Genomic DNA, 27587 nt, shown 5'->3' with positions numbered 1-27587 from the left:
ACAGAGGAGTGGCTTCCATCTGGCCATTCTACCATGGAGTGGAGTGCTGCAGAGGTGGTTGTCCTTCTGGAAGGTTGTCCCATCTCCACAGAGGAACTGTCAGTGTGACCATTGGGTTCTTGTCACTACCCGGACTAAGGCCCTTCTCCCTCAATTGCTTAGTTTGGGCTGGGCGGCCAGCTCTAGCAAGAGTCTTGGTGGTTCCAAACTTCTTCCATTTAAGAATGATTGAGACCACTGTGTTCTTGGGGACCTTCAATGCTGCAGACATTTTTTGGATCTGTGCCAACACAATCTTGTCTCGGAGCCCTAGGGACAATTCCCTCGACCTCATGGTTTGAACTGACAAACTGTCAACTGTGGGACCTTATATAGACAGGCGGGTGTCTTTCCAAATCATGTCCAATCAATTGAATTTACCACAGGTGGACACCAATGAAGTTGTAGAAACATCAAGGATGATCAATGGAAACAGTATGCACCTGAGCTCAATTTCAAGTCTCATAACAAAGGGTCTGAATACTTATGTAAATGTAATATTATAGTTATTTCTAATTCATTTGTAAACATTTCTAAAAACATGTTTTTGCTTTGTCATTATGGGATATTGTGTGCAGATTGAGAAAAAACATGAATTTAATACATTTTAGAATAAGGCTGTAACGTAACAAAATGTGGAAAAAGTCAGGAGTCTGAATACTTTCCGAATGCACTGAAGATCACAACATTTACTTTGCAACTTTGGGTAGAAATCCAATAGATTTGGCTCATGATGAAAATAAACTGTGTGGTCATTCTCACAATTCAAACCATTCCACCATGAAAGCATTTCAGTTTGTCCTTCTTATACGCTTAATCGGTGTCCAGGAAACAGACTCTTTGTATGTAGATTATTCCCTTTAAAAAAGGCATGGATTAGTTACTGTTAGACGATGGTTTCAATGGTCTTCAATGGTAAAATTCCCAAACACACACTGTACAGTGTTCTGCGAAGACATGTGCAGCTTCGCAGAGCAGCTCAAGCCCTTGGTTCACCTGGATAAGATTGACCCCAAGAGACACATGTAAGAAGGGGTGTGTTATGATAAACTTCCATTGGCTGTCATAGACAAAGTGGAGTTTTTATTCCTGGGTTGGGTTTCGGGCTGTCCCCGACTAAATGTATTTTTCCATAGAGACACACACCCTATGTGTTTTAATAAAATCTATTACATCCACTGAGCTTGTCTGATGCTTTAAGCTTACGGTTTGATGAAATAACAAACATTCCTTAAGAGGGCGCAAGAGCTCTAGATAACCAGGATAAAAATAAAAATTACCTTACCCAACTATTCTACTCCTGCTCTTGCTGGCTTTCGCAGATTCTGCCATTACTCCCCTGAAGTTGCCGGTAATAGGCTACTACACGAGTCGGCTGCAACATTTCTCATGTGGAATGCCAATTTCTACCAATCGGCATGCCAGTTATCGTTTTCATATGCAAAGTTTCGTGAAACAGCTTCATTTAATTTATAATAATTGTCTTCATATCTCAAAATCATTGTCATGTGGTTTATCAAAATTCTATCCAAATCTACATTTAAAAACAATACCCTGATAAAAATAAATATCCTATAAATCACATTGACTACATATGGCCTGTCTGCAATGAACTTGCTCTAGCAAACTTGGTAAAAATATTCTGCCCCAGTGAACTCGGGACAGACACAGCCGTAGGCTATTTGCGCAAGGGATCAAAAGCAGTGCTCGACTTGGGCAGGAGCTCACCAGAGCGGAGTACCAGCACCTAAAATGTTCTACTGCTTAAGCTCCTGTTCCTCTTATAGAACATTAGCTCAAAAGTATTGTGGAGCTCCTGCACCTAAATATAAACAATATCAGCACCCAAAATGAGTACCAGAAATGATTTCAGTCCAAGTCAAGCGCTGATAAGAAGTAATCAGGTTGGCATATTTTATGTTTCCACTGGATCAGAGCATGACATTACTCCCTTTCACACGAAGTGTGCAAAATATTTTTTAAATACACTGGAGGAACTATTGTAATTGTCAAAGGATGTAAAAACAGACTTTGTTCGCTTTGAGAAGCTCCACAGGTTATTAGTGGTGATGCGTTAAGCCAATTAGAAAAACTATCAGATCCCCAAATGGGCATGTTTATATGCCTTCATTTGCGCACAGGCCAGGTAGCCTATATACCTACTTCTATGCGTGCATGTCGTTACTCATTCACAAGTGTAGCATAGGTTGTGTCCTCTGCAAAAAATGTGTCCACTCCGACAATGAGAAAGGGAAGACTGGAATAACATTGAATGCATGAACAGAAACTACTGTAACAAACATTGTAGATTAGAAATGATAGGGAATTAACGTTAAATGTAATATTCGTGATATATTTCATGAGGAATTGATATACACTAACAATCAAACGCAACAAATTCACACAATGAAATTATGAAACAATGAATGTGCACAAATTGACAGGAGAGAGCAGTACATTGTGCATCTTGGCGCATAGTCAATACGATGTCTGCATTGGCCATGGAGCGCATGTACAGTGATATGGCCTCAGCAGAAATTGGGGGATTCATACTTCTTGCGCTTCACGGAGCAGTGCAGAGCTGTTGTCAAGGAAGTGAGTGTGTTTATATAGGATGCACCACCCCCACCTACAGTGAACCAATCATATAAACGCAGAGCTATACAGATTGGGCTGGCCATGACAGGGTCTTCCAGGACAACCTTGTACGTGGCTTGATTCATGCGTTCTTCGAAGTAAATCTGCCGATTCCAGCCTTGCTTAAGCACCCCCAGATCTTCACAGACCCTTCACCAAACTTCACAGTGGGTGCAAAACACTGTGGCTTATAGGCCTCTCCAGGTCTCGCACCCACTGTGAAATTTGGTGGAGAATTGGTGGAACATCTGCATTAACGTGCAAGGAGGCATGAGGACTGCAGATGTGGCCAGGGCAATAAATTGCAATGTCCATACTGTGAGACGCCTAAGACAGCGCTACAGGGAGACAGGACGGACAGCTGATCGTCCTCGCAGTGGCAGACCACGGTGTTACACCTGCACAGAATCCGAACATCACACTTGCGGGACAGGTACAGGATGTCAACAACAACTGCCCGAGTATCACCAGGAATACACAATTCCTCCATCAGTGCTCAGACTGTCCACAATAGGCTGAGAGGGGCTGGACTAGGGCTTGTAGGCCTGTTGTAAGGCAGGTTCTCCCCAGACATCACCGGCAACAAAGTCGCCTATGGACGCAAACCCACCGTCGCTGGACCAGACAGGACTGGCAAAAAGTGCTCTTCACTGACGAGTCGTGGTTTTGTCTCACAATGGGTTAAGGTCGGATTCGCGTTTTTCGTCGAAAGGAATGAGCGTTACACCGAGGCCTGTACTCTGGAGCAGGATCAATTTGGAGGTGGAGGGTCTGTCATGTTGTGTGCCACAACATCATCGGACTGAGCTTGTTGTCATCGCAGGCAATCTCAACACTGAGACATCCTCCTCCCTCATGTGATACCCTTCCTGCAGGCTCATCCTGACATGACCCTCCAGCATGACAATGCCACCAGCCATACTGCTCGTTCTGTGCATGAATTTCTACAGGACAGGAATGTCAGTGTTCTGCCATGACCAGTGAAAAGCCCGGATCTCAATCCCATAGAGCATGTCTGGGACCTGTTGGATCGGAGGGTGAGAGTTTGGTTGAAGCATTAGGTTACAGAAAGGATAAACTGAATTGCTTTCAATGCAGTGTACAATGTAAACTTACTTTTAATCCATCTGTGTGTATTTTTCAAGACATGGCATATGGGGGTGTAGTGAGATACCCGATGGGTTGGACGATTGTTTTATCACTCATCTTGAAAAAACATATACTAAACTTGGAAAGCAATCCATTCATCACCACAATGGAAAATTCAAGTTATTTAAATATTAAAAGTGCGTGGGCTACGGAGAGAAAAGAAAGTGGTGCAGTTTTAGGCCATAGGTGGAAAGTGATGCTGGAGATGGGGCTGTGTGTTAGTGGGTCTGGCGGGTATCTGCAGGTTTCAGCAAGTTCAATTTAAAATACTTAAGACCTTTAATGCCACTTGGAATGCAATTTAAAGACGAATTTCACAAAAAGTACTGAAGGACACCAATTACTTAGGGACATCATGTCCAAATGTGTTTATTAAAAAGGAAACAATTTATGTACAGGGTTGCATATAAACTAAACTAAATTGCTGGTGCCAATCCACTACCTTCCAGACCTGGGACAATTCATTTCAACTATGCTCAAAATGGAGAGAGAAAAGAATTCAATACAAAATAGGGTCTCTGACTTGCTCTCCTCTTTCTCCATTTAATCATGGCATGTGTCTGTTCTGTGGCATTACTCTCAAACTCTGCCTCGACTGGTTGTAATTCTCATAATTTTCTCCTTACATCTGCTCCTGAGGGTGTTGGACTTGGTGATGTGCTGAGCCATCAAGGTTTCAGATTTTCCCTCTGCTTGCTCTGCAAACTTGCCTTCATCCTTCTCCAGGCTGTCAGAGTACATTTTTTTTCCAGAACATCCATGTGATCCTTTTGCAGCTTATCTCTTCTGCCCTTGCACAGCACTTTCCCTTTTCCTCTACTCCTAGTCCATGTGTGCTCTGTATTTTGACCTTGCTGATTCAGGTCAGCAGCTCCTTGGTGAGAGGAACCATGACACCCCCCACAATCACACACCAGTCTCTGGGAAATGACTGTACCCTCCTGCATGTTACAGGTTGTTACACCTTGTTGATGGAGAAGCCTCACGACATTCGCCTGCCATGGGACAAAATAAGAAGCTTCTTACGGAAACCCCAAAGCTCAGGGTTAGATTGGCTGAGGAAACAATGCAAGAACACATCCAGCCTAGTCTCTATGGGCCAGAAAGAGAGGAGCGCTCACTTTTGACCTCAAGGGACAGGAAGTTCAAAAAAAACTGTTGGGTAATCACATCACCTGTAACAAAACAGATGAACGGATAAGTGAAAATGATTATTCAAATCAAATTTGTCACATGCGCCAAATACAACAGGTGTAGACCTTAGTGAAATACTTACAAGTCCTTAACCAACAATGCCGTATAGAAAACACCTAAAAAATATAAAAAATATATTAAAAAATAAAGAGCAGCAGTAAATAACAAAAGCGGGGCGATATACAGGAGGTACCAGTAGAGAGTCAATGTGCAGGGGCACCAGTGTAGAGGTAATTATTTACATGCAGGTAGGGTTATTAAAGTGGCTATGCATAGATAATAACAGAGTAGCAGCAGTGTGGGGGGTGCAAATAGTCTGGGAAGCCATAGTCTGGGTCAAGGTCCTGGATGGCAGGAAGCTTGACCCCAGTGATGTACTGGGCTGTACGCACTACCCTCTGTAGTGCCTTGCGGTTGGAGGCTGAGCAGTTGCCAACAGGCTGTTACTGCACTCCAAGTGGAAAGTATGTTGGAGGAGGATGGAAGCTTTCTATTGTGTGGAAATGGATCTGAAGTGATTTTGTCATCCTTTTTTTGTAATCAGATGTTGTATGTTAGTCTGTTTAACCATGTTCTTTTTGACCTGTTTAACCATTTTTTTTGGTGCAGCTGTAGAACCTTTTGAGGATCTAAGGACCCATGCCAAATTTTTTTTAGTCTCCTGAGGGGGAATAGGTTTTGTCGTGCCCTCTTCACAACTGTCTTGGTGTGCTTGGACCATATTAGATTGTTGATGTGGACACCAAGGAACTTGAAGCTCTCAACCTGCTCCACTACAGCCCGGTCGACGAGAACGGGGGCGTGTTCAGTCCTCCTCCTGTAGTCCACAATCAACTCCTTTGTCTTGATCACGTTGAGAGAGAGGTTGTTGTCCTTGCACCACATGGTCAGATCTCGGTGATCAGGTGATCAGGCCTAGCACTGTGTCATCAGCACACTTAATGGTATTGGAGTTGTGCCTGGCCATGCAGTCATGAGTGAACCGTGAGGTTTGGAGGGGACTGAGCACGCACCCGAGGGGCTCCCGTGTTGAGGATCAGCATGGCGGATGTGTTGTTACCTACCCTTACCAACTGGGGGTGGCCTGTCAGGAAGTCTAGAATCCAGTTGCAGAGGTAGGCGTTTAGTCCCAGGGTCCTAAGCTTAGTGATGAGCTTTGAGGACACTATGTTGTTGAACGCTGAGCTGTAGTCAATGAATAGCACTCTCGCATAGGTGTTCCTTTTGTCCATGTGGGAAAGGGCCTTGTGGAATGCAAGATACCGCATCATCTGTGGATCTGTTGGGGTGGTATGCAAATTGGAGTGGGTCTAGGGTTTCTGGGATAATGGTGTTGATATGAGTCATGACCAGCCTTTCGAAGCACTTCATGACTACAGACGTGAGTGCTACGGGTCGGTAGTCATTTAGGCAGATTACCTTAGTCCATGTGCCCAAGAACACTATGGTGGTCTGCTTGAAACATGTTGGTATTAGAGACTCAGATAGGGAGAGGTTGAAAATGTCAGGGAGAGGTTGAAAATGTCAATGAAGACACTCAACAAGTCTGAGGAGGAATGGCATCACTGGCTCGTCAGTCTGGTACTTGGTCAAAAAGGGACTGAAAGTCCTGGAGACCGCCATGAAGAACAGCTGTTTGGCCAAGATGAGCTGATCTTGCTGGGTTCTATGATGTCAAACAACCCTGTTCCAGGGGTTAGGAGCTTCTAGGGTCTCACCGCATCCACATACTGTACTTCACCAGTAATGGCCATACTTCTATAGCCCTCTCCACCATAGGCAAGTTCTCAATCCAATGAACTGCGACCCCAGGTACCTTGACTGAATGTGATTCCTTTCAATAGCATACGTGCAGGTCCAGTTTTTTACTTTGTCTTTTGGTTGAAGCTTTCGTCAAACCAAACGTGCCCTTGTTCACATTGGACATTGGTCCCTTAAATAAAATAAAAAACAAGCTAATCTCAAATTGTGTGATGATGTAGGCGGTTTTGTCCTTCCTGCATTTACATGTCTTGGCGATTTCTGAGCCAGAGAACATCGCCTGAAAGACCACTTCAAGTCCCTAATTGGCATAGGACTGGTGCTCACACCTCCACTTTTAGTGTGGGCATAGAGCCAAACTTTATTCGGAGATCGCTTGATGATGTGGTTCCCAGCAACGAAGTTGTTGGAGCAGTGGTAACGTTACTGGCAGTGCTTGGACTGTCGTATGTGGTACTGAGACGGAGACAACTGAACAGAACTGAGAAATGCTGGCCGTTTGGTGGCTTTTCACAGCGGTTCTGTGTTTTTCACACTGCATATGGGATTCTACAGCTTTAATTCCCTTGGTGCCAAATTTGAAGGACTTCTTTCAAAAGACAGCGGCTTTGTGTTGATTCCCTTCAACTGATTTTAACCACAAAACAAAGTGGCTGTTCTCCAACCAGTTCTTGTTGAATTTGCACTTTCCCTATGGTAGTTGCAGATTAACGTTAACTGTCTACCATAGTTTCAAGTCAACCTCCATTACCACAGCCAATCTCTGGCCCAAGCTAATCTGTGTTCCTTCCATTGTAGTAAATCACTATCCTATCAACCATTCTTTACATCGCCTGTGCACAATGCAAACAGAAGATAATAAAAAGTAGTCCATCTCCCAGTCTACCTATTTTTAGTTAAGACCTTTGAAAAAATGTATTTAAGACAAAATAATTTATCCACATTAAGGCCTTAAGACCTGTGGAAACCGTTTGTATGATGTTGTTGTTTGTATGTTTTGTATCGTTTCTAAAAGAAAAAACCTTACAAAATATTGTAATATGTTTCAGGAATGCTAATCATATCAGTTACGAATTACAGAAAATATTTCAGAACAATCTGACAATGGTGGGTGTCACATCCTCTTGTGCTTTTTGATGTGAAACGACCCTACACGGTGCCGCATTGCATGTAGAAGGACTTTGTAAAATCCACGGCTCAAGTTCCTTTGACCAAATGACCAACACTGGGGACCATTCAAGAGCCATATCCACACAGTGCATATGAATTGCATTAACTACTAAGAGAAGTGTGAGTTGCCTATAGAAATGGGATACACATTTTTGTCCTCAAGCCAGGGCATCCCATAGAAACTTAACACACCACACAGAGTTAAGCTGCTATCAGCAGATCTAACCTGCAAAATTATTGAATGGAGAAAAATCTGTTCACGTCATTGTGTGCCAGGGTCCGATCAGAGGTTCTCAGAAGACATGAAAAAAAGCAAAAGCTGTAGACTTGGCTCACATGTGATGCCTGTGCGTTTTTTTGAAAGAAGTCCAGATTTCGTAGTACGAAGTTTCATACTGACCTTTCTGCGGCAGCGCTCCTATCCTCCAGCATGGAAAACACACAGCCCATAGCACTTGGCTGTGTCCACCAGTGAAGCCACACCACTGTCAAACTCCGAGCTAAGAGGTGCTGCCACACATTTCACAACAAGATGGAGCTGAGTAGTGTGTACACCAGCCTGAACCACAGCAGCACTCAGTCCACAATCCAAGCTACAGCCGCCCAAAGACACCTAGAACAACCAGTTGTGCCTGAACTCTGTTCTCCAGAGTACTCTACACCACACACTTAATCCTTCTCTCACACACACACCCCAACCACGTCTGGCAAGCACAGAAGAAGCAATGGTGGGAAACAGACTTCCCATAAAACCCTGAAGCGTCTCACACACACAGAGAGAGAACATTCAAACTCAACGCATGCCTCCCTCATCCCCACCTCTTTTCCTCTCCAATCTGAAAGGTGTTAGCTAGTTACGGCACGCAAGTTGTGGTCCATTCAAGGGTGAGAAGCTCCGTCTGACTAAGTGCTCCCCCCCAACCACTGGAGTAGGGGGAATGTGATTGCTATAGCAACCTCTATCATAAAAGGATTCCATTTGTGGCACAGACCCTACTTCATCAAGCGGAGAAGCCAGGCAAATAAGAGAAGGATTGCCCCAAAAAGAAAGAAAGTGAAGGGAAACAAAAACTAGAGCAGGGGGGGAAAGTCTGCTTGTCTTTGCCTCAACTTTCCACCTTTGGGAGGGCTCAGAGGGCTTAACTCGCCTTTCTCACTAGCTCTCCAGGGAACTTTGGCTAGGGCCCAAAAACACAGAGGTTGCTCAACTTGTACAGGAGAGATTGCAACGCCCCATTCATAACACAGTTAGGTAACCAGAATACCCATTCAAAAGAGATTATCCAGTACTTTTGTATACGTTTTAGCCACATTGACTCATCCAGCCCAAAGCAGGAACTTTCTTAGACGCCAGAGTACCGGAACATGTCTTTAAATGAGAATAAAAGGGGGCTGGGTTATATTGTAGTTATCCTCTCCTTTCCTGTGCATTGGTCTTCTGAAGAAGCAATCCCTTTCCCTTCTATACCCAAAATGTTTAGATACAGTGCCTTGCGAAAGTATTCGGCCCGCTTGAACTTTGCGACCTTTTGCCACATTTCAGGCTCAAACAAAGATATAAAACTGTATTTTTTTGTGAAGAATCAACAACAAGTGGGACACAATCATGAAGTGGAACGACATTTATTGGATATTTCAAACTTTTTGAACAAATCAAAAACGGAAAAAATTGGGCGTGCAAAATTATTCAGCCCCCTTAAGTTAATACTTTGTAGCGCCACCTTTTGCTGCGATTACAGCTGTAAGTCGCTTGGGGTATGTCTATCAGTTTTGCACATTGAGAGACTGAAATTTTTTCCCATTCCTCCTTGCAAAACAGCTCAAGCTCAGTGAGGCTGGATGGAGAGCATTTGTGAACAGCAGTTTTCAGTTCTTTCCACAGATTCTCGATTGGATTCAGGTCTGGACTTTGACTTGGCCATTCTAACACCTGGATATGTTTATTTTTGAACCATTCCATTGTAGATTTTGCTTTATGTTTTGGATCATTGTCTTGTTGGAAGACAAATCTCCGTCCCAGTCTCAGGTCTTTTGCAGACTCCATCAGGTTCTTCCAGAATGGTCCTGTATTTGGCCCCATCCATCTTCCCATCAATTTGAACCATCTTCCCTGTCCCTGCTGAAGAAAAGCAGGCCCAAACCATGATGTGCCACCACCATGTTTGACAGTGGGGATGGTGTGTTCAGGGTGATGAGCTGTGTTGCTTTTACGCCAAACATAACGTTTTGCATTGTTGCCAAAAAGTTCAATTTTGGTTTCATCTGACCAGAGCACCTTCTTCCACATGTTTGGTGTGTCTCCCAGGTGGCTTGTGGCAAACTTTAAACAACACTTTTTATGGATATCTTTAAGAAATGGCTTTCTTCTTGCCACTCTTCCATAAAGGCCAGATTTGTGCAATATACGACTGATTGTTGTCCTATGGACAGAGTCTCCCACCTCAGCTGTAGATCTCTGCAGTTCATCCAGAGTGATCATGGGCCTCTTGGCTGCATCTCTGATCAGTCTTCTCCTTGTATGAGCTGAAAGTTTAGAGAGACGGCCAGGTCTTGGTAGATTTGCAGTGGTCTGATACTCCTTCCATTTCAATATTATCGCTTGCACAGTGCTCCTTGGGATGTTTAAAGCTTGGGAAATCTTTTTGTATCCAAATCCGGCTTTAAACTTCTTCACAACAGTATCGCGGACCTGCCTGGTGTGTTCCTTGTTCTTCATATGCTCTCTGCGCTTTTAACGGACCTCTGAGACTATCACAGTGCAGGTGCATTTATATGGAGACTTGATTACACAAAGGTGAATTGTATTTATCATCATTAGTCATTTAGGTCAACATTGGATCATTCAGAGATCCTCACTGAACTTCTGGAGAGAGTTTGCTGCACTGAAAGTAAAGGGGCTGAATAATTTTGCACGCCCAATTTTTCAGTTTTTGATTTGTTAACAAAAGTTTGAAACATCCAATAAATGTCGTTCCACTTCATGATTGTGTCCCACTTGTTGATTCTTCACAAAAAAATACAGTTTTATATCTTTATGTTTGAAGCCTGAAATGTGGCAAAAGGTTGCAGAGTTCAAGGGGGCCGAATACTTTCGCAAGGCACTGTATACTGGTAAAGTTACCAGGTTGTTAGCTAGCCAATGAAGTAACATGAAAGTGTAAACAAATGGTTAATGACGCAGTTTTAGTATGGCTTATGAATGTAAAAATGGGGTCCCGGCGATCCTCTACAGGAAGATAAAAATGTTGCGCCGGTAATAATAGGTCAGATCTTTGACCTGGTAGGGCCAGAAGCAAGATGTTTTCGCTGTCGTTATGGTGCAACCATAACGCAATCGAATCTACATTCACTTTTTTCTCTAGGGCACTCTGAAACAACAGTACAGCACAGTGCTCCCAAAATAAAACTCCTGGTCACGCAAAATATTTTGTTGCATATGTGACCAAGTTAGTCAGACTTTATAGCCCTGCCCCAACCCCGACAAAAAACAACATCCAGCCCGTTTTCTCACATGTTCATGATCTCCCATACACCGAGCAGCAGTGTCAGGAGCAGCCTAGCTGTGTTGTCTGCCTCCGCTCCTCGCAACACTGTCTCCATTCACTGAGCACAGCCCTGGGCCAGTGAGAGAGCAGGCCAGGACTATTCATAGACAGCTTTTCCCCACTGATTAGAACAAATGGAAGGCAGCCTCTGCTGCTCTGGGGAATGGCTCAGGCTCCAGTCAGCTTGTGATGGAAGAGCAGTGCACTGAGCAGGGAGCAAAGCACAGCCAAACCTCAAGTCACTGACTCCACACTGATAATATAAGTGATGAGGAGGGTGGGGCAAGCAGGACAGCACAGGGGAAGCTACTCACAGAGTGGGGAGAGGAAGGGATTTTAGTTTTTTTTAAATACAAGTCACTACTGGGCCCAGCTGGAACACTTATAATATTTCCCACGCGCTTTAGGCAATAAATGTGACTGCACTAACCTATTACCATTATGGACTACGCTCAATTTGAGGTATAGGAACACATTGACATTATTAAATGTCCTCTTTTGTTACATCAGTAACTATACACTAAACTGCCATACAGCAGCTTAATCAATGAAAAGAATAACTCCCATTACAGCACCGTGTATTTAAATCCACATTATGGTATGGTAAGCCACATTATAGCCCCTCCCTCAGAAAATACACACCAGCACTGTAAACTGTAGGTTGCAGTATTGTGATTTTTTTTTTGGGGGGGGGGGGCAGGGCAAAAATGAAAACAAGCAGAACAAACCCATTCGTCAGTCCTTTAAAATCTGTTACGGCCAGACATTCCGCTTGACGTCTAGTACTTTCATAAATTCACAAGTGCAATACACCAAAATAAAGCTTAACTTCTTGTTAAATCAGCCACCGTGTCAGATTTCAAAAAGGCTTTTATGGCAAAAGCAAACCATGCGATTATCCGAGGACAGCGCAGGTGCGACACGAAAGTCAGAAATAACGATATAATTCATGCCTTACCTTTGAAGATCTTCTTCGGTTGGCACTCCAATATGTCCCAGAAACATAACAAATTGTCATTTTGTTCGATAAATTCCTTCTTTATATCCCCCAAAATGTCCATTTATTTGGTGCGTTTGATTCAGAAATACACCGGTTCCAACTCGCCCAACATGACTAAGTTATCTAATAAGTTACCTGTAAACTTGGTCCAAACATCTCAAACAACTTTCCTAATCCAACTTTAGGTATCCTAAAACGTAAATAATCGATCAAATTTAAGATGGAATATACTGTGTTCAATAGCGGATTAAAAATCAAAGTGGAGCGAGCTCCAGGTCATGCGCATCAAACAAAAGAGTCCACTTGGCTTGACACTCAAAGTACAGCCGTACTTCATTTCTCAAAAGGAAAAACATCAACCAATTTCTAGAGTATTGACATTAGTGGAAGGCATAGGAACTGCAACCAGGTGCCTCAAATCTAGTTTCTCATAGAAAACACAGTGAACTCAAATGTATTTTTTCCTGGATGGTTTGTCCTCGGGGTTTCGCCTGCCAAATAAATGTTGTTATACTCACAGACATTATTTTAACAGTTATAAGAAATGTTAGTGTTTTTTATCCAAATCTACCAATTATATGGATATCCTAGCTTCTGGGCCTGAGTAGCAGGCAGTTTATTTTGGGCACGCTTTTCAACCGGACGTGAAAAATACTGCCCCCTATCCCAAAGAGGTTTTAAAATACCTGCCGTCAGTAAAATAGTGTGCTACAGCTTGGAAAATAAATAAAATATGACTCTGGATGACAACATAATATTTGTTTCCAACAGTCGGGCTATTTTTCCTAGATAATTTAAATCCGCTTCTTGTTGTTTCCTTGCCACGATACTAATGAGTATCGCGATAACATCCTGGCCATAGTAAAGCGATCTCTAAACCATGATGCATTGTGTGCTTTCAACCCTAAACTCCAATGTAACAGTAGGCACAGTGTTCCCTGGAACAACAAGCAGATAAAAACTAAGATCTAGTCAGGCCCATAGAGATAATAGTAACATAGTCCTAACACCATACAGATCCTATTATATTTTTTTTAAATCCATAAAATGGGACAAAAGTGGCAGCCATCTTGAGTAGGGAGAAATCCAAAACCAGTCTAATTAGAATTGTGGTACTGGCATAGGTGACGCATTTCCTGCTTTTACTAATGCAGGAAAAAAGGCATATGACGTATCAGAAATTGTGTAATGGAATCAACCTAAATTGTCATAATTCTAAAAACAATCTATACAGGTTTAATACCAACTTTGTATAAATAGCCAAGCTTTTATTTGAAATCAGCTGTGTAGGGCAAAAACAAGACATGCACCCCTTGGGATCCAGAGTACCGTGTTTGGGAAACAGCGCTCTAAAATATACAGTATGTAAACGGAACATAAATGTCCGATTTTGTTTTCTTGGAAAGTTGTGGATGCTATTATATGATACAATATCAGTACTTGTTACATTTACAACAGTGTATAGGGGATGTTGGGGGATGTTGTACCCACTGTGATGATTAAAACCTATTCAAACCAAAAACGATGGAAAGATGGCAGCAATCGTGCAAAAGTGAAAGCACGAACAAGCGCATTTAACCACGGCAAGGTGACTGGAATATGGTTCAAATAGTACAGTTATGCCTTCCGTAAGACAATCAAACAGGCAAAAGTCAGTACAGAGATAAAGTGGAGTGGCACTTCAAAGGCTCAGACATGAGAAGTATATGGCAGGGACTCCAGAAAATCAAAGATTATAAAGGGAAAACCAGCTCCCGGACAAGGTGAAACACCTCTCGCTTCGAGGGAAACAGTGCCGCCAACGCGGGCCACCACCACTCCCGTGGAATGCGAGCTCTCGTTTTCATGGCTGACGCGAGAAACACATTTAACCCATCGCAAGGTTACCAGCCCAGATGGCATCCCTAGCCGCGTATTCAGAGCATGCGCAGACCAGCTGGCTGGAGTGTTTACAGGCATATTCAATCTCTCCCTATCCCAGCCTGTTGTCCCCACTTGCTTCAAGATGTACACCATTGTTCCTGTACCCAAGAAAGTGAAGGTAACTGAACTAAAGGTAACTAATCTAAATTGTCATAGAATTATTAAAACAATTTATACAGATTTTATATCAACTTAGTCATCCCTTCTGTCATCATTAAGTGCTTTGAGAGGTTAGTGAAGGATCATATCACCACCACCTTACCAAACACGCTAGACACACTTCAATTTGCATACCGCCCCAGTAGATCCATGGATGATGCAATCGTACTCCACACTTCCCCATCTCATCTGGACAAGAGGAATACCTATGTAAGAATACTGTTCATTGACAATAGCTCAGCCTTGAACACCATAGTACCCTCCAAGCTCATCATTAAGCTCGGGGCCCTGCGTCTCAATCATGTCCTGTGCAACTTGGTTGGACCTGGACCTCCAGATGGGCTGCCCCAAGTGGTGAAGGTAGGCAACACCTCCACTTGGCTGATCCTTACCTCAGGGGCCCCCACAAGGGTGCGTGCTCAGCTGTGTACTCCCTGTTCACCCATGACTGCGTGGCCACGCATATCTCCAACTTAATCATCAAGTTTGCAGACCATACAACAGTGGTAGGCCTGAAAACGACGAGACAGCCTACAGGGAAGAGGTGAAGGCCGTGGCAGAGTGGTGCCAGGAAATTAACCTCTCAACAAAACGAAGGAGCTGATCGTGGACATCAGGAGCATGCGCCTATCCACCAACAGGGCCACAGTAGAAAAGGTGAATAGCTTCAAGTTCCTTGGCATACACGTCACTGACAATCTGAAATGGTCCACCCACACAATGTGGTGAAGGCGCAACAGAGCATCTCGGCCCCTAAGACCCTCACAAACTTTTACAGATGCATCATTGAGAGCATGCTGTTGGGTTGGATCGCCGCCTGATACAGCAACTGCACCGTACGCCACCACAGGGCTCTCCAAAAGGGTGGTGAGGTCTGCCCAACACGTCACAATGCCTGTTATCCAGGACATCTACAGCACCCGGTATAACAGGAAGGTCAAGATCATCAAGCAACTCAGACACCGAGTCTGTATTGTCTATACATCCCATTACATACAGTACCAGTCAAAAGTTGACACACCTACTCATTCCAGGGTGTCTTAATTTGCACTATTATCTAAATGACAGACAGACACACCCCAGATTCCAACATTGCTTGTTCTAACATTTCTTCATTTCACATGCGCCAAATACAACAGGTGATGGATGACCTTACAGTGAAATGCATACTTACTAGCCCCTGACCAACAGTGCAGTTTTTTAAAAGTATGGTTAAGAGATAAAAGTAATTAAATAATATACAGGTGACCGGTCAAGATGCTCTCGATGGTGCAGCTGTAAAACCTTTGAGGATCTCAGGACCCATGCCAAATCTTTTCAATCTCCTGAGGGGGAATAGGTTTTGTTGTGCACGCTCCACAACTGTCTTGGTGTGCTTGGACGATGATAGTTTGTTGGTGATGTGGACACCAAGGAACTTGAAGCTCTCAACCTGCTCCACTGCAGCCCCATCGATGACAATGGGGGTGTGCTCGGTCATCTTTTTCCTGTAGTCCACAATCATCTCCTTTGTCTTGATCACGTTGAGGGAGAGGTTGTTGTCCTGGCACCACACGGCCAGATCTCTGACCTCCTCCCTATAGGCCATCTTGTTGTTGTTGGTGATCAGGCCTAACACTGTTGTCATCGACAAATGTATGTTGTTGGAGTTGTGCCTGGCCGTGCAGTCATGAGTGAACAGGGAGAACAGGAAGGGGCTGTGCACACACCCCTGAGGGGTCCCTGTGTTGAGGATTACATTTACATTTACAATTAAGTCATTTAGCAGGCGCTCTTATCCAGAGCGACTTACAAATTGGTGAATTCACCTTATGACATCCAGTGGAACAGCCACTTTACAATAGTGCATCTAAATCTTTTAAGGGGGGGGGGGGGTGAGAAGGATTACTTTATCCTATCCTAGGTATTCCTGTGGCGGATGTTTTGTTACCTACCCTTACCACCTGGGGGCGGCCCGTCAGGAAGTCCAGGATCCAGTTGCAGAGGGAGGTGTTTAGTCCCAGGGTCCATAGCTTAATGATAATGCGTTGAGGGCACTATGGTGTTGGACGCTGAGCTGTAGTCAATGAATAGCATTCTCACATAGCAGTGTGGAGTGCAATAGAGACTGCATCATCTGTGGATCTGTTGGGATCTGTTGTGGATCTGTTGGGGCGGTATGCAAATTGGAGTGGGTCTAGGGATTCTAGGGTTTCTGGGATAATGGTGTCGATGTGAACTACGACCAGCCTTTCAAAGCATTTTATGGCTACAGATGTGAGTGCTTACAAGTCAGTAGTCATTTAGGCAGGTTACCTTAGTGTTCTTGGGCACAGGGACTATGGTGGTCTGCTTGAAACATGTTGGTATTACAGACTCAAAGTTAAACAATGCAGATAAACGAAATAACAAAAAAAACAATCGGTTGGTGGCACGTAAAACGTCTGCCTTATGCTTAGGCGCAATTTTACATGCGTTTGTCTGTGTTACTGCACTGTTGGAGATAGGTATGCTTGTGTATACAAGCATTTCGCTACACCCGCAATATCTGCTAAATATGTGTATGCGACCAATAAAATGTGATCTCATCGTCTTATCAAGTCTTATCATCAACTGATTTGAGTCAGTGTATGGCTGGGGTTTGACTGCATTGCTTGAACAGAATATTGGCATATACAATTTTAGAAGAATTGTTCTGGCTAGCTAGCTAACACAATGCAGATAAATACTGCACATTGTTTTACACAATAGCTTATCACAGCACTGGCAAACCATGGTTGACTAACTCCCTGACCAACATGGCTGATCTTTGGACCATCATATGGTTCATGTCAAATTCTAGTACTCTGTGGTTAGGCCCTTGTGACTTATTTGTTGAGAGATGTACAGCAAGTGCCTGGTGTGCATTAAGCACACAACGAGCAGTACTCACGGTTGGTCGAGCTTCTTGAAATCAGGGATGGGCTCGGCCTTCTTGCGGGACATGAACCAGTAGATGATTAGGCCGGCGATGAGGGTGAAGAGGAAGAGGTCCAGGTTACTGAAGAGAGGATTCTCCTCCTCCATGGCCTCCGGCTGGGTGCTGCTCTCTGCTTCCACGTCCTCCATTGTCACACACAGGGCTGCCAGGGCAACCAGACAGGGCAGAGGTTAAAAATCACGAGTAGGGCTGTCCCCGACAAAAAAAGATCTGTTGACCGAAAGTAGTCGATTGGTCTAAAGAATGTATTTTTCCAAATATTAGGACACACCCTACGTGTTTTAATTAGGTCAACTACAACTTTAAGCGCACTGTTTTATGAAATAAGACACAAATGACTCAAGAGCAGAGATCAAGATACCCAGAAGAAAACATTTAATTTGACCCAACTACTCTCCTCCCGCTCCTACGGGCTTTCGCAGATTCTGCCATTACTCTGCCGAAGTTACCGGCTACACAAGGAATCGGCAGACTTGCGGAATGCCAATTTATCTTACCATTTCTACTGATCATGCCAGCTATGGTTTTCATGGAACAGTGTAATTTAACTTAGAATAAACGTTTTCATATCGCAAAATCCTTATCATATGGTTAATTAAAATTATATCCATATGAAAATGAGAAACCTGAAATTAACTTATATTGCCAACAATGTACAAATAGCCTATTAAATCCAACTAAGAAAAACATTGCAGCCTGCAGGTAGAAAATATCCCGATTAAAATAAATACCCTATAAATGACATTTGCAGGCAGGCCATGGCAGGCCACTATTGTCATACTCAACAGACCTAAAAACAGACAAAGCCTCCCTAACCCGGACGACGCTAGGCCAATTGTGCGTCGCCCCACGGACCTCCCGGTCGTGGCCAGTTACGACAGAGCCTGGGCGCGAACCCAAAGTCTCTGGTGGTACAGCTGGCGTTGCAGTACAGCGCCCTTAACCACTGCGCTACCCGGGAGGCCTTAGATTGAGTTTTAGAATAAAAAAAATGTTTAATGTATTATTATTTTAGATTAAGGTTGTAACGTCACAAAATGTGGAAAAAGTGAAGGGGTCTGAATACTTTCCGAATTGAAAACGACAGACTTGTGAATAGTTTGTGGCGCTGGGGGTTGCCTCGTCCCCCAGCAGGCAAATCAAACGTTCTGCACCTTGGTGACATTTTATTGATATAATTACCTATTGAAATAGGGATTCTAAATAATTATATGATTAGGCCCTTAAAAAAAATGTGCAAGTTGTAGGAGGGCCCCCACGGATAGAGGGCCGTAGTAGGGTGTTGCGGCCCAGTACTAGGAAGAAATTAAATTTACATTCACCCAGATAATGTTTAAGTGCTTCGCTCATTCCAAGTCAAACAAATTAGCAGTGCAAGCTGACACACAGCAACCACCATCTCAACTTGTGCCATTTCATAAGGAGGAAGGCAATAATGATTTGTAATGACTAACCACCGGAGCATTGACAAAAGGGAAAATAAACTGCTGAACAAGCATTTAAAAAGTGTGCTTTATCAGCCATAGTGCACTGGCCAAGTGGCACGTTCTGGCTGTTAGGACACATACAGTGGCAAGAAAACTACATGAACCATTTGGAAAATTTGATCTTCATCTAGGTCACAATAGACAAACGCAGTCTGCTTAAACTAATAAACAATTACATGTTTTCATGTCCACACCGTGTAAACATTCACAGTGCAGGATGGAAAAAGTATGTGAACCTTGGATTTAATAACTGGTTGATCATCCTTTGGAAGCAACAAACTCAACCAAACATTTTCTGTCAGGAGGAATTTTGGACCATTCCTCTTAGCAAAACTGTTCCAAGTTCAGCAATATTCTTGAGACGTCTGGTGTGAACTGCTCTCGAGGTCATGCCACAGCATCTCAAATCGGGTTGAGGTCAGGACTGACTGGGCCACTCCAGAAGGTGTATTTTCCTTCTATTGAAGCCATTCTGTTGTTGATTTACTTCTGTGTTTTGGGTCGTTGTCCTGTTGCGTCACCCAACTTCTGTAGAGCCTCAATTGGCGGACAGAGCCTTACATTCTCCTGCAAAATGTCAAAAAAAAATTTGGGAATTAATTTCCCGTCGATGATAAACAAGCTGTCCAGGCCCTGAGGCAGAAAATCAGTCCCAAACCATGATTCTCCCTCCACCATACTTTACAGTTGGGATGAGGTTGATGTTGGCATGCTGCGCCTTTTTTTCTCCAAACATCATTGTTTGTTCCTTCCAAACAACTCAACTCTCCACAGAATATTTTGCCAGATGCACTGTGGAACATCCAGGTGCTCTTTTGCGAACTTCCGACATTGCAGCAATGGATTTTTTTGGACAGCAGTGGCTTCTTTTGTAGTGTCCTCCCATGAACACTATTCTTGTTTAGTGTTTTACATATCATAGACTCGTCAGAGATGTTAGCACGTTCCAGAGATTTCTGTAAGTCGTTAGCTGACACTAGGATTCTTAACCTCATTGGGCATTCTGCTCTGTGCTCTTGCAGTCATCTTTGCAGGACGGACACTCCTAGGAAGAATACCAACAGTGCTGAACTTTCTCCATTTATAGACAATTTGTCTTAACGTGGACTGATGAACATCAAGGCTATTAAAGATATTTTTTGAACCATTTCCAGCTTTATGCAAGTCCACAATTCTTAATCTGAGCTTCTGAGATCTCTTTTGTTTGAGGCATGGTTCACATCAGGCAATGCATCTTGTGAATAGCAAGAAAACAATAGTTTTTTTATAGGGCAAGGCAGCTCTAACCAACATCTCCAATCTCATCTCATTGATTGGACTCCAGGTTAGTCATTAGCCTAGGGGTTCACATAATTTAATCATTCAGTTTAGGTTGGAAAAGGTATGTATTTCTCTTGTCTATATTGAATACAATAATTTGTGTATTATTAGTTTAAGCACACTATGTTTGTCTATTGTTTTGACCTAGATGATGATCAGATGAAATTTGATGACCAATATAATCCAGGTAATTCCAAAGAGTTCACATATTTTCTCTTACCACTGTACAACAATTCTGCTGATTTATACAGTTGAAGTCGTAAGTTTACATACACCTTAGCCATATACATTTACAATTTATACATTTACCGTTAGGTCAGTTAGGATCACCACTTTATTTTAAGAATGTGAAATGTCAGAATAATAGAAAGAATGATTTATTTCAGCATTTATTTATTTCATCACATTCCCAGTGGGTCAGAAGTTTACATACACTCAATTAGTATTTGGTAGCATTGCCTTTAAATTGTTTAACTTGGGTAAACTTTTCGGGTAGTCTTCCGCAAGCTTCCCACAATAAGTTGGGTGAATTTTGGCCCATTCCTCCTGACAGAGCTGGTGTAACTGAGTCAGGTTTGTAGGCCTCCTTGCTCGCACACACTTTCAGTTCTGCCCACAAATGTTCTATAGGATTGAGGTCAGGGCTTTGTGATGGCCACTCCAATACCCTGACTTTGTTGTCCTTAAGTCATTTTGCCACAACTTTGGAAGAATACTTGGGGTCATTGTCCATTCGGAAGACCCATTTGAGACCAAGCTTTAACTTCCTGACTGATGTCTTGAGATGTTGCTTCAATATATACACATGTGACTTTCCGTTCTCATGATGCCATCTATTTTGTGAAGTGCACCAGTCCCTCCTGCAGCAAACTACCCCACAACATGATGCTGCAACCCCCATGCTTCACGTTTGGGATGGTGTTCTTCGGCTTGCAAGCCTCCCCCTTTTCCTCCAAACATAACTATGGTCATTATGGCCAAACAGTTCTATTTTTGTTTCATCAGACCAGAGGACATTTCTCCAAAAAGTACGATCTTTGTCCAGTGTGCAGTTGCAAACCATAGTGTGGATTTGTTAATGCCGATTTTGGAGCAGTGGCTTCTTCCTTGCAGAGAGGACTTTCATCTTATGTCGATATTGGACTTGTTTTACTGTGGATATAGATACTTTTGTACCCGTTTCCTCCAGCATCTTCACAAGGTCCTTTGCTGTTCTGGGATTGATTTGTACTTTTCGCACCAAAGTATATTAATCTCTAGGACACAGAACGCGTCTCCTTCCTGAGCGGTATGACGGCTGCGTGGTCCCACGGTGTTTATACTTGCATACTATTGTTTGTACAGATGAACGTGGTACCTTCAGGCATTTGGAAATTGCTCCCAAGGATGAACCAGACTTGTGGAGGTCTACAATTTGTTTTCTGAGGTCTTGGCTGATTTCTTTTGATTTTCCCATGATGTCAAGCAAAGAGGCACTGAGTTTGAAGGTAGGCCTTGAAATACATCCACAGGTACACCTCCAATTGACTCAAATTATGTTAATTAGCCTATCAGACGCTTCTAAAGCAATAGCATAATTTTCTGGACTTTCCCAAGCTATTTAAAGGCACAGTCAACTTAGTGTATGTAAACTTCTGACCCACTGGAATTGTGATACAGTGAATTATCAGTGAAATAATCTGTCTGTAAACAAAAGTTAGAAAAAATGACATGTTTCATGGACAAAGTAGATATCCTAACCGACTTGCCAAAACTATAGTATTTAAAAATACATTTGTGGAGTGTTTGAAAAACAAGTTTTAATGACTCCAACCTAAGCGTATGTAAACCTCTAACTTCAACTGTTGCTGGTTTCTATAAAGTGTATAAAGTTTAAACATGGCTCTGGATAATGGCCTGTAGAGATTTCTAATTTATGAAACATGAAGACTAAATGCTAAGTTGTAAGAGCTAGGTTATTGTTGACAGCTTATGCTGATTCATGTTTAGCAATTCACATGTAATATCCACGTTTGCCAGAGTGCAACAAGTCACAAGAGTTCATCTCATGCCTCTTTCCTTCTCTCGCGGTTCATGACATCATATCGCTAATTTATTAACTTCTGACAAAATAGACTAATTAAAAACAGCCATCAAAAATTATACCTAACATATAAACAATGTCCTATTACACTAATAATAAGAAACAGATATGCAATTCTAAGACATGAAATAAATTCAAACTCTAGCCCATTTTGTACACAAGGAGCCTACGCATCCCCAGCCGCGCCCTCCGAGCATGCGCAGACCAGCTGGCCGGTGTGTTTACGGACATATTCAATCAATCCCTATACCAGTCTGCTGTTCCCACATGCTTCAAGAGGGCCACCATTGTTCCTGTTCCCAAGAAAGCTAAGGTAACTGAGCTAAACGACTACCGCCCCCGTAGCACTCACTTCCGTCATCATGAAGTGCTTTGAGAGACTAGTCAAGGACCATATCACCTCCACCCTACCCTGACACCCTAGACCCACTCCAATTTGCTTACCGCCCAAATAGGTCCACAGACGATGCAATCTCAACCACACTGCACACTGCCCTAACCCACCTGGACAAGAGGAATACCTATGTGAGAATGCTGTTCATCGACTACAGCTCGGCATTCAACACCATAGTACCCTCCAAGCTCGTCATCAAGCTCGAGACCCTGGGTCTCGACCCCGCCCTGTGCAACTGGGTACTGGACTTCCTGACGGGCCGCCCCAGGTGGTGAGGGTAGGCAACAACATCTCCTCCCCGCTGATCCTCAACACGGGGGCCCCACAAGGGTGCGTTCTGAGCCCTCTCCTGTACTCCCTGTTCACCCACGACTGCGTGGCCACGCACCTCCAACTCAATCATCAAGTTTGCGGACGACACAACAGTGGTAGGCTTGATTACCAACAACGACGAGACGGCCTACAGGGAGGAGGTGAGGGCCCTTGGAGTGTGGTGTCAGGAAAATAACCTCACACTCAACGTCAACAAAACTAAGGAGATGATTGTGGACTTCAGGAAACAGCAGAGGGAACACCCCCCTATCCACATCGATGGAACAGTAGTGGAGAGGGTAGCTAGTTTTAAGTTCCTCGGCATACACATCACAGACAAACTGAATTGGTCCACTCACACTGACAGCGTCGTGAAGGCGCAGCAGCGCCTATTCAACCTCAGGAGGCTGAAGAAATTCGGCTTGTCACCAAAAGCACTCACAAACTTCTACAGATGCACAATCGAGAGCATCCTGGCGGGCTGTATCACCGCCTGGTACGGCAACTGCTCCGCCCTCAACCGTAAGGCTCTCCAGAGGGTAGTGAGGACTGCACAACGCATCACCGGGGGCAAACTACCTGCCCTCCAGGACACCTACACCACCCGTTGTTACAGGAAGGCCATAAAGATCATCAAGGACATCAACCACCCGAACCACTGCCTGTTCACCCCGCTATCATCCAGAAGGCGAGGTCAGTACAGGTGCATCAAAGCTGGGACCGAGAGACTGAAAAACAGCTTCTATCTCAAGGCCATCAGACTGTTAAATAGCCACCACTAACATTGAGTGGCTGCTGCCAACACACTGTCATTGACACTGACCCAACTCCAGCCATTTTAATAATGGGAATTGATGGGAAATGATGTAAATATATCACTAGCCACTTTAAACAATGCTACCTTATATAATGTTACTTACCCTACATTATTCATCTCATATACATATGTATATACTGTACTCTACAACATCGACTGCATCCTTATGTAACACATGTATCACTAGCCACTTTAACTATGCCACTTTGTTTACTTTGTCTACATACTCATCTCATATGTATATACTGTACTCGATACCATCTACTGTATGCTGCTCTGTACCATCACTCATTCATATATCCTTATGTACATGTTCCTTATCCCCTTACACTGTGTATAAGACAGTAGTTTTGGAATTGTTAGTTAGATTACTTGTTGGTTATCACTGCATTGTCGGAACTAGAAGCACAAGCATTTCGCTACACTCGCATTAACATCTGCTAACCATGTGTATGTGACAAATAAAATTTGATTTGATTTGATTTGATTTGATTATGGTCCAAGGACCTTATATGCCATATTCAGAGGTAAACTGGCTCTGGCTGACAAAAAAGTCAAATACTCAACCTAAACACAAATCGATTCTCAAATTATAATCTCTGTTATAATCTCCACCCGGCACAGCCAGAAGAGGACTGGCCACCCCTCATAGCCTGGTTCCTCTCTAGGTTTCTTCATAGGTGCTGGCCTTTCTAGGGAGTTGTTCCTAGCCACTGTGCTTCTACACCTGCACCGCTTGCTGTTTGGGGTTTTAGGCTGGGTTTCTGTACAGCACTTTGTGACATCAGCTGATGTAATGAGGGCTATATAAATACATTTGATTCATTGATTGAAATAGCAGTACAGTTCTAGAAACATAAAGCCATTCACTTTCATATGACATCAAAATTATTTCACAAATCAAAATATACACCGTTTTAACCGTCTTTAATCAGTTACAGCCTTCAGTATTTTTCAATGACAACACGTTTCTGGCGGCCTTCTTCTGTTACACACAAGTTTTCGTTCCGAGCATGCTAGACAGCTAATTAGCACTGTATTCTGTGTGTCTTCCGTAAACACGCAGAGTAACATGGAGATATGGACATGTGGGAACACTAACCATATAAAAAGGTGTAACAATTTTACCTTTTTCCCCCCCATTATTATTATTTCATGATGGTATGAAAGAGAAGGTCCTTAATGCTTCCAAAACCATACCACAAGTAGTGTGTTAATGTTCAGAGAGCGTCGTGCCCTTAACAAAACTCCCACACAAAAGACGCCTTCACCCAATGAGTCATGATCAAGGGATACATTTAGTCAAGCAATGCCCAGAGATCAAACACGTCACCCCGCTCCTCCGCTCTCTCCACTGGCTTCCAGTTGAAGCTCGCATCCGCTACAAGACCATGGTGCTTGCCTACGGAGCTGTGAGGGGAACGGCACCTCAGTACCTCCAGGCTCTGATCAGGCCCTACACCCAAATAAGGGCACTGCGTTCATCCACCTCTGGCCTGCTCGCCTCCCTACCACTGAGGAAGTACAGTTCCCGCTCAGCCCAGTCAAAACTGTTCGCTGCTCTGGCCCCCCAATAGTGGAACAAACTCCCTCACGACACCAGGACAGAGGAGTCAATCACCACCTTCCGGAGACACCTGAAACCCCACCTCTTTAAGGAATACCTAGGATAGGATAAAGTAATCCTTCTCACCCCCCCCCCTTAAAAGATTTAGATGCACTATTGTAAAGTGGCTGTTCCACTGGATGTCATAAGGTGAATGCACCAATTTGTAAGTCGCTCTGGATAAGAGCGTCTGCTGAATGACTTAAATGTAATGTAAATGTAAACAAAGCTTGAAAATGTTTAGCTAGCTATAGGTCGTCATCAACAATACGTCACAATATGGTGCAGAGCGTTCGATTTGGCTACCATTGACAACCAATTTAAACGCTGTTCTCAGGGGGATTATTAAATACATGTTTATAACTATAATATATAATATAATAATATATGCCATATAACTATTTGTTTTTAATACCATGACCTCTGGAAGAGCATAGTCGGAACGACACATTTCCGATTATTCCAAATGTAGCCATATCAGAGTTATACAGCAAGTAATGTTTACTGCCTGCTGTTCATGATGAGTAAACGCAAATGTATCATGTAACTTCAGATAAATTAGAGTAGCCTATCCATTTGCCATGTAGCTAACTAAGCAAACAACATGTGTCATTTAGCTTGCTTCATCATAAGGCTTTTGGAAAGAGCTTGACATAAGCAAGTCCTTGTCCTGGTAAAGTGGTCAGTTAAACTTCTGTTATCACCACTAGAGATGGCAAGCAAATCAAACAATATTTGGATATAGCCATCTAGCTTAACCCCTGAAAGTTAGCCAACCAGGCATATTGACGTGATCTGTTATTAGCTAGCTAGCCGATTTGACGTGGTCCATCAAAGTAGCCTAGCTATCATGTCTGTCATCCGCAATCGTGATTAAACACTTAAACCATGTTGAAAAGGGGATAATGTTCGATAACTTTTCTAGGTTGGAGAAAAATATACATAAAACGTCTACTTACCACTATGTTTAGGCGACTGTATAACGTTTCTACCGGTAGCTTTAAAATTAAACATGATCAGCTAATAGTACATCAGCAAATGGTCCCTTCTGCTGCTTGGCATGCAGAGTGCACAAATAATTGGAAATTTACCTAAACCACTCATCCTTGTCAGGTAAAGTTCACTTGTATTTTATATCACTCAAATATCCAGTTAATGGTAGCCAATAGAGAGCTACCGTCAGGCTACTCTCGTATCTGAAATTGCATTATCAATTGACGTTTACTTATCATGAAAAGCATCCAGTTACTTGCTGTATAACTGACGCTAGAGCTATGCGAAATGGTTTTGCATGGAATAATCGGACATTTATAGTTCTGACTATGTTCAAGAATTGATGCTTAACAACCAAATCGTTAACATTTAACAATCCTTTGAACCGCACGCAGTTGTCAATTGTAGCTGACTCTACAAAGTGACAAGTGGCAAAGCTGTTAACTAAAACACTAGAAACAGTGTTTTGTAAACTTATAAACTAAATAGCAAAATATAACTATTTATCCATTAGCTAGATAGCTAAGGTTAGCTATACTTGCTGAAAACTATTAGTTCTAACGTTAACGTTATACAGTAGTAACGTTACTTGCTTGACAGTTGGTTAGTTAGCTAAACTGGCCTTGTCGAGCTACTTGGCTATCTAAATTTTAAATAAACTTAACATGAATTACAATCCATTCTCAGGACAACAATATTCAATGCTGTCAAGGAAACGGCACTTTACTATATGAAACATAACTAACTTTCAGCTAGCTACTTACCTTCTCGTCTTCACCGTCATGCAAAACCACAGTGTACAACACAATGGGGAAACTTTACCGTGCCGTCACTCAGTAGGACGAAACCAAAACAGTTTTCTCAAGGGGTGTAGTACTTACTACTCAAGAGTGAAAAAATTGATATACAAGTCACGACATGCTATCGGTTGAAAATGTCAGATCACGTGTACAAAAAGACACCATAGAATCAACCATTATTTTTTGTCTAGCAATTAATTATACTTATTTGCTTATTCACGATATTTTCTGAGTATCTC

At 43.0% G+C, this 27587-nt stretch overlaps 1 protein-coding gene across 2 annotated transcripts in view; it reads right to left on the bottom strand.

The window, feature by feature from the left end:
• Nucleotides 1-27420, bottom strand: part of porb (P450 (cytochrome) oxidoreductase b) — a 47683-nt gene extending 20263 nt beyond the window's left edge. The window contains exons 1-2 of one of the 2 annotated variants that reach the window (XM_046313860.1): nt 27313-27420; nt 17489-17678 (exon numbers count right to left, since the gene is read on the bottom strand). In XM_046313860.1, coding sequence (XP_046169816.1) covers nt 17489-17664 — 176 coding nt within the window. In that variant the 5' untranslated portion in view covers nt 17665-17678; nt 27313-27420. Of the gene's footprint in view, nt 1-8350; nt 8629-17488; nt 17679-27312 lie in introns of those variants that run through there. The other variant, XM_046313862.1, reaches the window with a different exon arrangement.
• Between the last annotated feature and the right edge of the window lie 167 nt (nt 27421-27587).

Source organism: Oncorhynchus gorbuscha, linkage group LG19 (assembly GCF_021184085.1).
Source record: "Oncorhynchus gorbuscha isolate QuinsamMale2020 ecotype Even-year linkage group LG19, OgorEven_v1.0, whole genome shotgun sequence".
Classification (NCBI taxonomy): domain Eukaryota; kingdom Metazoa; phylum Chordata; class Actinopteri; order Salmoniformes; family Salmonidae; genus Oncorhynchus; species Oncorhynchus gorbuscha.
This window is presented reverse-complemented; position numbering and strand designations above follow the sequence as displayed.